This window comes from Rhynchophorus ferrugineus, unplaced genomic scaffold (genome assembly GCF_030347505.1).
Source record: "Rhynchophorus ferrugineus isolate W39M unplaced genomic scaffold, kcgeb_rfMv2 rfM3, whole genome shotgun sequence".
NCBI classification, from domain to species: domain Eukaryota; kingdom Metazoa; phylum Arthropoda; class Insecta; order Coleoptera; family Curculionidae; genus Rhynchophorus; species Rhynchophorus ferrugineus.
Genome location: NW_027472582.1, coordinates 33,770,958 through 33,785,259, shown reverse-complemented (window position 1 = coordinate 33,785,259; position 14,302 = coordinate 33,770,958). Strand labels below are relative to the sequence as shown.

The window sequence follows — 14,302 nt, the reverse complement described above, 5'->3', positions numbered from 1 at the left end:
ATCTACAATATATTTTGTTAATTTCAATATCTAAGCATAATTTAGTTATATAATAATTTAATTTAGTTATATAATAAACTTAATGAATCATATTATCATATCATATTATTTGAAAAATGTTTTAATATGTTAAAGGCTAGCAATAGAATTGTTAAATATAGTAAATTCATTTCATTCAGATTCATTTTACAATACTTTTCCAACATTGGGTTGTGAAGATTGTAAAGTTGGAAATTAATTGTGAGGGTATAGTAACTGGTGCTCAACAACGATGTTATGCTTTATGGTAATATCAAAGAATTATGGTTTGTTTTTACTTTTTACAATATTATGCGTTATTTTGTTGTTAGTTTATACATACTTATACAACATATTTTTCCTCAGCTTTAAAAAAGTCATCAACAAAGCTCTTCTTCGTCTTCCGTTAAAATATAAAATAAGTTAAATTAATTTTGAATATCAGCTAAATACCTTGGAATCCATTTTGACGGTTGATTAAATTGGAAACATCATGTTACACAAAAAGCAAAACACATTAGAACCAAAATAAAACAACTATACTGGTTAGTCAGAAGATACGCTCAGCTCGATCTAAAATCAAAGAGGTTGATTTATAAGACAATCATAAAGCCAATTTGGACCTATGGGGTGCAAATATGGGTTTGCACTAAAAATTCAGTCGATTTGAATCCAACGCTGTAAAAACAAGGTTCTTCGATTGATTACCAATGCTTATCGCTACGTAACCAACGAAGAACTGCACGATGACCTAGAAATCAAATGGATTTGCGAAGTTATCCAAGATTTCGCCTTGAAACACGAAAGAAGATTAGTAAATCGCGCGCAGGATGTCTCATATAAAGTGTATAACTTTAGTGTAAACTATAGCTATAAGTTATTATAATTTTATAATTGAGGTATACATATTGATATATTTTCTCGCACTCGTCTTGCTTGTGAATTAATTCAAGTACAAATGAAATGTAGTAATAAATTAATTTATAATTAAGGCTGTACTAAGCGTATCTAATAAAGATGTTATAAAAAATAAGTTTGAATATCGTGCGGTCATAAAATTCTTCGTTTTAGATTAGCCCCTAAGGAAATTTAATCGAAGCTGACAAAAGTTGACAAAAACAGACACGAAGCAGGAGCCAAAGTGGGTCGGTGGAAGCAAATGGTTTACCGTTGAAGAATTACCTTCAAAAAGTCAGAATAATTGCAGGTGAACATTGTTTCAATCAGCCTGGCTTGAAAATGAAAAACATAATCTTTCACCAGGACCTATACACAAGTGTGTTTTCGCGATGGAAACATTCTGCTACTTGTTTTCCTATTCTTCTGATTTGACTCTTCCGTCTACATGTGTTGACTTTAAACTGTTACCAAACTTGGAGGCATTTATTAATGGTAATGCTTTGCATTAAATGGAGAAATTAAAAGTGCTTTATTACACTCTCATTCTGAGAAAGGAATGGAGGAAGGAAGTTGCAGAAACGCCAGAGCAAGTATATTGAAGTCAATGGAGATTTTTCCCGGGTTCGAATATCATGTTAATTCGTTTATTACCTTTAATTGTAAATAGATTATTTTAATATTGCTAATGTGTCAATATAGATAGCAAGAGAAAACATTCTTAGCAAATTTATAGATCAGTGAGTGTGATTTATACATTATTAAAGTAAGAAATATCATTTTGACTCAAGAAATATCAAAAATCACCAGGCAAATTTCGTTGTTAGTCCTACTACATCGTTCAAAAGCGCTATGTGTGGTAGAACTTCCCATTTAAGCTGTAACGGTGTATAGTTTATCCAAGCTGGCAGTGAACTGACGTCATCAAGATGTATAATGTATCGCCTATTACAGTTTGTAAATTCGTTTTAAGATCAGACAATATTTTCCTTTTCATTTTATTCTAGTTAAAAAGAGATACAACGATATCTGATAAGTTCGAACATATAACCGAATCAGCCTAGAAAAGTTGTTTGTTTGTCAAACGTCTGCAAAATTCTTCAAAACATTATAATAACTACAGGTTATAAACCGGCAAACGTTGTTTTAGTGCTTTGCTTGTTTTGATGAATTTCAACTTCCTGTTTATTATTACTTTGGTTGAAAATGCCAAAGCCCGAACCGAAGATAGACAGTGAGAAACAGATTATGTCTTTAATTAATGACTTCGAACAGGAATGAGGTAATGGGAGCCCGTTCTTACCAATAAAATGCGTTACAGAGATAAGTATTGATGCTATTAAATATTAAGTCGCTGGGGTTTTTGTTGAAAATATTTTATGTTGCAGCTTCACTGTTAATATCCAGTGGACATTAGCACTATGATTAAATCTCTCACAAAAAGAAAAACAATATAATTTTGATGTTACATACATTGATGTTAGGTTTATTATGTTTAAAAACAATGAGTAGGTCAATATAAACATAACTTAATACAATTATTTCAGAGATAACTGTTAATATAATAAGTATCCATAGGAAACTTAGTTACACTGTTAGAAACACTGTTAGGAGACACAGGATTTAAATAGAGTGTGAAAGATGTGTGTCCATAAATAACAGGTCAATTGAAAAGTCCCCGGCCTACCATAGTAAAACACATTCTTTTGGCAAAATTAGTTTTTTTTGTTCAACATAATTCCCTTAAAGAATGATATACTGATTATAGCGACCCCCAACTTTTCGTTACCATTTTTGTAGTACGATTTGTCCTTTCCTTCAAAATAAGCCTCAGTTTCGTCGATCACCTCTTCATTCGACGAAAATTTCTTCCCAGCGAGCATTCTTTTCAGATTTGAGAACAGGAAATAGTCGCTGGGGGCCATATCTGGAGAATATATGGTGTATGAGGAACCACCTCATTTTGCACAGAGCTTTCTCATAATCAAATATTCGTGAATGATATGATGTACACGTTCAGTTGATATCTTTATAATGTCTGCTATTTCAAATGCTTTATGATGATTTTGTGGATTTTTTTAATGTTTTCGTCGGTAACAACCTCTTTTGGGCGTCTACTGCGTTCACTGTCTTCGGTGATCATTTCATCATTTCTAAACTTACCAATCCTTGATGGTTGATTTTCCTGGGGCAGTGTCCGGAAACTCGGCATCAAGCCAAGTTTTTACTTTAACTGTATTTTTCCCTTCAAAAAGCAATACTTTATCAACACGTGAAATTACATTTTTTTTGTTTATAATATAATACTAAAAGTTGTTTCACTCAAAATGCTATAATTCATAAACTAATGGTCCGACAGCTGTCAAATGTATACACGCATCCTTTGAGGGTTAGGGCTAACTAAAAACATATAGATTTAATTCTAGTAGTGCCATCTATGTGTGACTTTTCAATTGACCTATTATGTCTGTAATTGCTTAGAATATATATGAGCATATTGTCAAAATATACGAAAAGAGAATGCGTACCAACTGTTTTGCAGATATGGCAAATGCATTAGGGAAAATGCAGTGAAGAAATAGAGGAGACATATAGTCGTATCAGAATGATTTGACAAGAAAACGCAGCAACGAGAAAAGAAGAATTAAACATAAAAAGGTAAATATGCTCACTAATCAAAATAAAATGCATTACTTGAATGTACAATTGTTATATATTGTTATTTTATTATATATATATATATATATATATATATATATATATATATATATATATATATATATATAATAAAATAACTCTAACCTACAAACTATTGCGGCTATTTACTTAACAGTAGTTTAAGTCCTTCGGTAATATATACATTAGATATGCTATAATGTTAAAGTAAATGATATTTTATTACTATTTATTTTTGTTTCATTATTTCATTTATATTAGAATGTTGTTATATATCAGTGCTAAAATAAACTGAAGGCCAAAGTTAAACGCGGCAATATTGCAAAGTGATAATGTCATAAATTGAGATGTGAGTTCACTGCTATTTTGTATAGACTATATCTTTCACAACTCTTGAAATATGTGGTCGAGCCTTACCATGTAGGACGGTGGCTTTGCGTCTGTTACTCGCTATTGCTATTTTTTGTTGTAACAATACGTCGTCCAGTTTCAAACCGCCGTAGAAAACTCCTTTTTGACTGGCGTGTCATAAAATTGTGATTGGTTCGGTTGTGAAGCGGTTTGAAATTATATCTTCATTCAATTTGTGTGGATGTGGTAACCATTCGATTAACCATCAAACAATTCTATATTCTATAATAAAAATTTTTTGAGACTTTGAATTGAGCTTTCATCCAGTAAGTCCAGAAATGTTTTCAAGTCTTCGAATTTTTCTGGCTCTTTAGGCTGTTTTTTTTTTCATTAACATTAACATTACTAATTTTAAATCACTTTATTTCAAAACTTTGAAGGTAAAACTAACAATTGGAATATGATGGAGGAGCATCGCCATACATTTCTAAAAATGTTTGATGAGTTTCGGTAACAGACTAGTAACTAAATGATATTAAATATAAAAAATATTTTATTTAGAGAAGCCGCAAAAAATATTAGATTTAATTGATTGGATTGGTTAGGTTGTTTAACAGTTGTTTACATTTATACATCACATTTTCACCAATAGATATCGCTGATTAAAATAGAAGCAATCACTTAAGATAATGCTTGTTTTGCTGATAATATCTATGATAGTATATTTATTAACAATTTTATTTTACTTTTCACTACTTACTACTTAATTCGCAATGAATCATGCATCATTATTAATGAATCATTATTGTAGATTCATTTTTGTTGCATATTGTACTATATTATATTGTATTACCCTATCCATATTTTAGGTGGAAGTATGCTCATGTTAAAGAACTGTAATAAGAACTTACATATCCGTGAAAGAAAAATTAATAGAATAATAATTGTGTCTTAATAAACTCGTCAAAGTTGGTAGCAATACTTAAATTCTTCTTAGTGGCTTATGAAACTATTGTTGTATCAGTTTCAAACCGTTAGAATATATCTCCCAATAAAGTAGTAGTGTAGATAAACCGGCCAAAGCAGCTCCAAACAGAAATTATAAAAATTTTAAGAAATAATAGGAAAGACGAGAAACATATTTGATATTTTAATGAGTGAATAAGGTGATAGTAGTTATGGATAATAAGACTTAGATAGATATATTCTCACAAAAGGAATAAACATTAAATGAAAAATTCATTGCTCGATGATGGCATGAAATTTTGCAATATTGTTTTTTGAAGTTTGAATTAAGCCTGAACAATAATAGCTTAGAGTTGAGACATTACACCAGATTGGTTAAAGACCAAACGCATAAAATAAAAAGTTAATTGTTTTTGTTAAAATGCATGGACGCCTTTGAGTAAGTTTTTATTGTTTTTATATGTTTCAAACTTCAAAACAAAAAGAATCGCTAGAGAGTATTTTACTGAATTTATCTAAAAATGTATGGTTTGTCTAAAGCTGGTTCGAATTTCATTTTAAATCAGTGACTAGGTAATTTAAAACCAGGTTTAAGCTATTCATCGGTGAATAATTCAACATGCTGATGTTGCAGTACAAATAATAACTGTATAGGTAAGTGGATAAACTGTTCTATACAAAATGAAAGCATATTACGTTTAAACCGAGTTTAAATTCCACAAAAATAATTAAAATAATTTTGTTTGTTTATCTATTTCTAAAATATTTTAAAAACTATTATAACTATTTGAGTATTTTAAATTCTTTATTGAATACTTTCGCCTATAAATAGTCAGCTTCACCAAATAAATAGCAGTGCCATAGTTAGCTAACATTCACTTGTTAGCTAAAGAAAACCGCAAAAAATGGGTAAATTCTCTCTTCTCTGTATTTTGTTGTTAGCAGCGTTTGGTGGTAAGTTAATTTTGTGCTTATAAGCTTTAAACTAGATACATAATATGTACATACATGTTTATGTTTTTAGATGCGGCCCATCATTTGAGACCTTTTCATTATAAAGCGGCTTCAGCATCCGCTCAATGCGAGTGGATATGTAAGTGAATATCATTTTAATACTTTACTATCATAAACCGTAATTGCAATAACGCCAAGTTGGTTTAATCGCAATAGAATAATTTAATTGAATACGTGTAATTTTAGGTAGTAGTTCATCTACTTCAAGTTCTGTAACAAGTACTGAATCGTCAACGTCCAGTTCTGAGACTACAACACCAATCGTTTCTGAAACTACACCTACAACTACCCCTGAACCTACTACAACACCAACTACTACCCCTGAACCTACTACAACACCAACTACTACCCCTGAACCCACTACAACACCAACTACTACCCCTGAACCCACTACAACACCAACTACTACCCCTGAACCTACAACACCAACTACTACCCCTGAACCTACAACACCAACTACTACCCCTGAACCGACTACAACACCAACTACTACCCCTGAAACTACCACAACTACTGTTACCACAACCACTCAAACAACTACTACTACTCCAAGACCAACTACTTGCAGTTGTACTTGCACAGAAGCGCGTGTATTTAAAGCTGGACCACAGAGTAAGTATCGATGATTAATATCCATTACATTTATAAGTTTTGTTTTTATTATATTAGATCACAGACAATCTCAGAATAAACGTTGTTTTATAAATTTAATTTCATTATATTTAATTCATTTTATTATGTTAGTTTATTGCTTCCACCAATATTATAATTTATTAGGTTATTTAAAGTCTGTAGAAATCAAACGGAAAGTTCAGCGAATGGAGATAGAAAGCGTATTTTTTATTTACAAAATTTATTTCATTTTTTCGGTAATTTGTTTTAATTCCAACACATTTATACCAAAGATTTTTTATTTTTCGAGATGCTCGGCAGTCTCTCTGGCAGTTATTACCTTTTCGTTTGATAAATATTGTTTTCCACAAAAAAGTTTGTAAGTGTAAGAGTGGTAAACAAATTGAAGAGATATTTGTCGGATTAGTTGGACGCATCAGCCCTACATATGAATGTTGGTGCTGCAGAACAGAATATTCTTCACTAAATCTCGCCAAAGTTAGCGATCGGCCACAGCTTCATATTTCTCACATCTCCTTGGAATATCTTGATCCATGTGATCATCCATTGAGCTATTCGCTGAGGTCTTCCACTAAAAGGGTCGATTTCACCTCAGAAAATTGTGAGAAATCCGTTCACCTATTATTAGATGTCCAAACCATTGTAATCTGCGCCTTTGAACTTGTTCTTCAATTATACACACAGTGTACGTACATGATAAACGAACATGATCTCGGAGAGAAACATGTAAAATATGCTGTAAGCACCGAATTTGAAATACCTCAATCTTACTGAAGCTATAGTAATAGACCCAATGTCTGTTTTTAAAAACTTTTCATCTTATTAAATTCAGTACTATCTTGAAAAACAGTGAAGAGATTATATCTCCTTGGTGAACACCGACTTGAATGTCAAATAATATTTTCTTCTATGAAGTAGTTTTTTTGCAATTACTTGCGTTCAATTGACCCAAAATGGTACAACTTCTTGACATTTTGTAAAAATCAACCGTCTGGATATTATTCGCTTCCATAATATATTTGTTTCAATGATCTGCGTTCAAAATAGTATCAGAATAATATTAAGGTTTAATATGACTTAGATATGGTAATTTTAATGGACTTATAAAAGCGTTTTTTTTTCGATTGTCTTCATTATGATAATGTTAAACTATACTTCACTTTTGATACTTTCACTTTGCATCTACAGCAAAAACAAGCGTTTATGTGTGATGGTTGATAGGTTTTGATGACAGTGATTATAACAGTAGTATCGTATTATTATTAGATATCTAATTAATAAAGGCAAATTAAGTTTATTGTTAAGAAGCCACTATAGCTTCATTCTTGATGTATTTATTAAATTTTAGATCGTGTTCATCATGAATCCCACAAATACTCCCACGAAACCAATAGGCATTTAAAGGGTGAGTTATTTTTTAATGAAAACGGTAGAATATTCTATATTGAATTAAATATGTTTTAATTAATGTAGAGCATGATAGACACAGTCAGAAACATCATCAAGAGAAACACCATCAAGAGAAACACCATGCTGAAAAACACCACCAGGATAAGCATCACTCAGAGAAACATCACCAGGAAAAGCATCATCAGAACAGAGATCATCACATTCATCATGAGGCACACCAAAACAGGTACCATGACGTGAAGAAACATCACCAGAAGAGAGTTCATGAAGATCATATCCATAAAGAAAATCACTAAGTAACTGTGATAATAAAGTCGAGATTTATTGGTAAATTTACACTTGAAGCAAACACAAATCTAATTTAATTTACAACATAATGACCCACAATTCTCGTGTTAGTTTAACAACAAATCAATTAATTCTATGACAAATATGGCGAACGGATACAGGTTTATGATTTCTTCTTAACAATAATGTAATTTAAAAATAAGTGCATACCATTTAATTTTTTGTACAAACTTTTGCGGGGACTAAACATTACAAAGAAAAATGAAATAGTTTTATTTATCTTTAATCCTTTTATGCCTCATTATTTTTGTTCATGATGAGAAGTTTTTGGTTTAGCAGCGATTCAATCGATCCATTTCGCACTCCTTCAGGATTTCGAAACGAGTTTCAGCCAAATTATCTTAACAACTGGTTATTAGTAGTTACTATGTCTGGTGAGTATACTGGTTGCGGCATAATTCTAGCTGCATTAGTATATCCTTTACAACTCTTACAACGTTGTTGCTGAGCTTAGCTGAGCGTTGTCATGCGATAGGATAACTTTACCTCTGTTATTCGCTATTGCTGTTTTTTTACAATACATCGTTAAAATTTTTCGTTAAAATGATCTGCAGACATCATCAGCATATAGTATATATAATGGGTTTATTTAAATAGGCAAAATCGAGGAAATGTTTTGCGTGGTCCAATTAATGCTGGCTCTGAGACAAATTGATTCAAATAAAAGTGATTTGAATTGGCCTACAAAGGCATTTGATTAGTTCATTTCTACAACGGGATTGTTTATTTCAGTTTGTTTATAACGCCATTTCTGTGTGTCTGACATAAAGTACGGTTAGCATTTTTATTATTTGTTTATAATGTATCTTCATTCTCAAAAGTGTTGTAAAACCAGTGTATGTGCGGAAATAAAAAACAATACGTCATTTTCCTTGGAAGAAACAATCCAAGTTAGCTAGATTAAGGATGTGTGTGTGACATAGCATTGGTACGTATAGAATTTTTGTGTTCATTTGTGTTGATATATATTGTTATTTACAGGAATACAACAGAAGGAATCATGAAAATGTTACCCACACTTTAAAACTAAAATGTGTCAAATGTCAATGTGTAAAATTATATTCAAGGTAAATGTGAATATACTTCATCAAAAGTTTTGGTTATCCTGTAAAATGTTGTTTGTAAAGTGCAATCAATTAAAAACTTAATTGTTTTGAAGGGGTTTATTTACTTGAAACAAATATATGTTAGTTAAGATACTTATAATTAATATTTTGGCTTAAGGCTCCTTAACCGAGATAACCTTTTCAACAGGGATGTTAAAAAAATACATTAATATAAAATAAAATAATACAATTTGTAGACCAGCAAGTTTTCTTTTTACTCTTTGTGATTCCACAATCTGCCCTATAGGCAATAAGTATTTCTTATGTCTATATTATATTTACATGGCATGCAGAAAATCACTTCATTAAGCGATCTTCTGTACAAAATATTATCTTAATTAATTAGTCTTATTCTAAAGACTATTCTAAAGTCTACATATCTGTCCAGTAATCAGATCAGGTGGTGTTAAACGTTTTAGTCTACGCACTTCACTATCACGTCGCATATTTAGCTGATTAGCGAGTACATTGGGATGCACTGACACTCTTTTGAAGTACTTCACGCAAACGTTGAATTACACTCGTTATTGGTTCTAGAGGAATATGGCGTTGTATCACTTTATTTGAAATATAGCACGGAGCATCAATAATGTCACGTAACACTTTATTTTGGAACCGTTGAATGATGGATATATTAGATTTGCTAGCGGTACCCCATGTTGGATTCCATATGACCAAATAGGCTTGAGTATAGACTCACACAGCAATACCTTGTTATCTAATGATAACTTGGATTTGCCCCCGATGAGCCAATACATTTGATATCATTTCAGTCTAAGTTGTTTTCGTTTACAGAGTATGTGCTTCTTCCAGGTTAGACGTCGATCTAAGTGCAAACCAAGATATTCAACTTGCTCTGCTTGGGGGAGTTGACGATGATTGATATTCACCGGTGGACGTGTTCTTCTACGCAGGGTAAACGTTACATGGGTGGATTTTGTTTCATTGATTTTAATGCGCCATGTCTTCAACCATAATTGTATTTGATCCAGGTGGTTCTGTAGGTTTATCGATGCTGTGACTGGATCTTCATGGGATGCCAAGATTGCTGTGTCGTCTGCGAATGTTGCCACAGTAGTTATTTTTGTGGTGGGCAGGTCAGCCGTATACAGAAGATACGATACTGGACCCAGTAAACTACCTTGCGGAACTCCTGAATATATGAGATTTAATTCGCTATGTCCATCGCCTGGATTTACAATAAAATTTCTATCACTGAGATACGATTTTAGTAACTGAAAGTCCGGATAAGGGAGAAGTTTCTTTAGTTTACCCTGCAAGCCCGTATGCCATACTTTGTCAAAAGCCTGAGGTATATCTAGAAGCAGCCGAACAATATCTTTTGGCATTTAGGTCAGTGTTTATTTTGTTTACAAGTCTATGCACTTGTTCTATAGTCCCATTCTTATTGCGAAACACAAACTGATGACTGATCAGTAAACTGATGTTCTGGAATAATTTTTCTTTTTTATATTATAAAGTTTAGCTTCTTGATGTATAGTTTCTCGAAAACTTTTGAGATTATCGGTAATAAACTTATAGGCCGGTAGGAGTCACATCTTTTGATATTTTTACTGGTTTAAGAATCATTAGTATTTTAGCTACTTTCCATATGCTAGGGAAGTAATTAATTAGTAGCATATCATTAAATATAAATGTTAATAGTTTCATACCCTTTTCTGATAGCTCAGACCAGCAAGATGAGCTTGATTTTATAGACAAAAGATTATCATGCTTGTTTTATTATATTGTTAATACATTCTTAAGCTGTCTCTTTAACTCCTTAATATCACCACAATAAGAGCACATCAGTAATTTTGATACATATCATACATTGTAATTTTTTGTTGCTGTGCTTTAAAATATTACTTTTTTGTCTGTTTTCTCCATTCTGACGTATATCATACAATTTAACCGTTTTAATTGCCCGTTCCACAATTTTCACAATGTGTTGAACAAGTAACTAAAATATTAACAGACACTGACTTTCAGCTGCTCTGCTTTTACTATGAGGGATCAAAAAGATATAAATTTTAATACACCTTATTTAAATTGATAGCACTAAAGAAATATGAAAGAGAGAAAAAGCACGTCAGGAGATAACGTCACATGTGTTTTCAATTAGATTGCAGCCTTTTTTATATTCACGGTTAATTATGTTTTATTTGTATAATTATATTTCATTACTTTTTATTTATATATATGCATTATATACTTATATTTTAGCTTTCTGATATTTTATAATATTTGTATTTATATAGAATTTAATTTTAATAAGTTGTTTATAAAAATTACATTTGGGTTTTATTTTAAATTTAATTGGTCAGTAGAATATGAAGTCAGAGGTTGGTCACGTGATGCATATTTTCCTGAACTAATGAAATGTTTTCTTAATAAAATATTTTCTTTACAGGTGCCTGTAATGATAATTTAAACTTACCAATGAAAAGCAACGAAATTACGTCCTCTGTGCCTTCCTGCTGAGACCACGCAAAACAATTCTGAAATTATTTGTATTAAGTTAACACTCTATATATTACTTTATGATCAACAGCAACTGTTTCATTTAATTTAATCTGATCCCACTATATGCATAGCAAGATTTATGGATTTCTTGGACTAACCCACAACCTTTTACCTTTGGACACTTGATCTACTTTTAATTGCCATTCACAATATGCCACAGAAAATTCTTATTTTTTGCTTGAAACGGTCCAAAATAACATTTTCAATCAATTCGTGCCTTAGTCATTTTCCTTTCTCTTAGATCTTTCCCATCTCATGTAATCATCTATGTTGAGCTGGGTTTTCGCCCTTTAAGTATTTTAATTTATCATTTTTTTTAGTGTTGCAGACTATTGTTTATCTGCGATGTCATAATTACCACTTTAAATCATTAATACCAGAACCGGCAACTGGAATATTGATGGGTTTCAGCAGCAAATTTCTTTAAATAATAATAGCTGTAGAATATAGAAAATGTAATGTTGAGAGTTTCATGGTTAGCTTCTGTAAACAATAAATAATGCAATAATAATAAATGTAACACTGTTAATTTATGTAGAAGAATGTCAAAACTATTAAACAGTTCTTTACATTGATACTTCGCATTTTCGCAAGTATTGCTGATCAGAATATATGCAAGCATATTAGAAGAAGTGGCGAGTTGTTAGATCTGCAGAAGTACTAGCAATACTGAAGATTTATTCGTATTTTAATTTAAACGAAAGCTTATAATATAAATTGTTATATATACAACTTGAATATCACTGTGCGGTTGTGATCGAATTACTTTTGACATACCAGTAGCAGGACGCAACACCTCTATCCTGAAGAAAACGACAAAGTGATAGTCCATCAGTAGTAACTCGTTCTGGATATTCCGGCCATGGAATGGTTTTCTAAGTTCTTCAATATTGGTGACCGTACCTCCTCAGCCGCAAGTTACTATCCAAATTCTAGTAGAATAGACCATTGGGCATACCTGCAGCTTAAAAATGTGAAAGTAAAATTGCTTGCCGGTTTGGTTATAGCAGTAATTGATGCAGTGCAGTAATTGAGGGCTGCGATAGTCGCAGGACCAAATTCTGCTGGGCCATGGTGGTTTATTTGTGTTTGTGATTGTCCATAAGGCAAGAGTACAAAATCCAAGAAGAAAAATTTTTCCAGTCACGCCTTTAACCAAGCTGTGTAAGACCCGATGTCTTCTAGGATGGTCCTTAAGTTGAGACCACTCGCTGGTTGGAAGGATTAATGCTGAAATCGTGAACAGTAGGTTCAGCCCAGATAAGCCCTAGTTAGTAAAAAAAGTTGACTATAAAATATAACGAAAAAAAATGTTTTTTGTATTGAATGATTTCTGATGAGTTTTAAAAATTGAATTAATAGTTATTTGATATTATGAATTTGGTATGAAAGTATGAAAATACCAAAATGCCTTTGATAATTTTTTTTGACAAATTGAGTTTATAATATAATAGTAATTGAAACTATACATTACTGTTAATATAAACATTTTTAAACAAGTTTCTTTTCGAGTGCATTTTAACATGGTGCCAAATATCATCGCCAACAAGACATTAACCCCAATTAATACACCATACACTAATGAATCCAGAAGTCTAAAAGTTTCAAAAGTCGCCCATGACAAGATTTGTTTTAGCGTTTATCTACCTAGTTTTACTGGTGACAAAAGTTAACCCCCCATCTAAATTCCTAAATCTGCTGCTTGAGTCAAGTCTCCCCCAAATGAATATTTTATGCTAGTTGACGTCATATAAACTAACAGATATATCTTCGTATTCGACTATAGCCCATATTTAGAGCAGAATGCGAATTTGTGACATATTAATAAAGAAGCAACTAGTCCTACAGATTCTGTTATATAAGTACTTAAGTATATTATATTCTATATTATAAGTAATTTCCAAAATTATTAAGATGCCTTTCAAACTCAACAAATACGTTGTTAGATGTGAAAATCTAATTAAACATGAAAGATAAATGGTTGTTAGTTTAATTTGTGAAATATGAGCGAACAGTGTTGCTAGTGAATTGCTATCTCCATTTATCTTTTTCCAGTGCATGTCATCTTACTTAGTTCTCTTTTTCTAGTGTATGTTCAGGTAGGTCGTATATTTTAACTATATAACTTAATAACTTTTTACTCCTTATATTTTCTATGGAATTTTACAAATGTTGCTTTTTAATGTCTCGTATACGTAATATCTTTACGTAACTTTCCTTAGTAAAATATATTTCGGAAATTACTTTTAAAAATTGTTTTATTCATATATTCTAACAGTGTGCGACACTGCACATATTATTTGTTGCATCTAATTTAGCCTCTTCTGTTACGTTTAGCTAACTTTGTCTTTCATTTT

The 14,302-nt window shown here is 31.6% G+C and overlaps 1 protein-coding gene and 2 long non-coding RNA genes across 3 annotated transcripts; all 3 read left to right on the top strand.

Moving 5' to 3' along the window:
- The first annotated feature begins 153 nt into the window (after positions 1-153).
- On the top strand, positions 154-2,343 carry LOC143193339 (uncharacterized). The gene is made up of 3 exons (XR_013004988.1): positions 154-286; positions 1,090-1,225; positions 1,282-2,343. It is a non-coding gene; the product is annotated as an uncharacterized LOC143193339 (long non-coding RNA).
- A 3,391-nt stretch (positions 2,344-5,734) lies between these two features.
- LOC143193107 (uncharacterized) lies at positions 5,735-8,520 on the top strand. The gene is made up of 5 exons (XM_076399067.1): positions 5,735-5,862; positions 5,933-6,001; positions 6,109-6,534; positions 7,904-7,960; positions 8,029-8,520. The coding sequence occupies exons 1-5, from the start codon at positions 5,814-5,816 to the stop codon at positions 8,259-8,261; spliced, it is 834 nt and encodes a 277-aa protein (XP_076255182.1). The 5' UTR covers positions 5,735-5,813; the 3' UTR covers positions 8,262-8,520.
- Positions 8,521-9,778: 1,258 nt separating this feature from the next.
- Positions 9,779-11,976, top strand: LOC143193106 (uncharacterized). Its single transcript, XR_013004945.1, has 2 exons — positions 9,779-10,772; positions 11,833-11,976. It is a non-coding gene; the product is annotated as an uncharacterized LOC143193106 (long non-coding RNA).
- Positions 11,977-14,302: the final 2,326 nt, after the last annotated feature.

Bases quoted from the DNA above. Each gene is read 5' to 3' on its own strand.
- LOC143193107 (XM_076399067.1), top strand. From the start codon at position 5,814: ATGGGTAAATTCTCTCTTCTCTGTATTTTGTTGTTAGCAGCGTTTGGT. The intron at 5,863-5,932 runs GTAAGTTAATTT...TTATGTTTTTAG, and splicing joins GTTGTTAGCAGCGTTTGGTG to ATGCGGCCCATCATTTGAGA. The intron at 6,535-7,903 runs GTAAGTATCGAT...ATTAAATTTTAG, and splicing joins ATTTAAAGCTGGACCACAGA to ATCGTGTTCATCATGAATCC.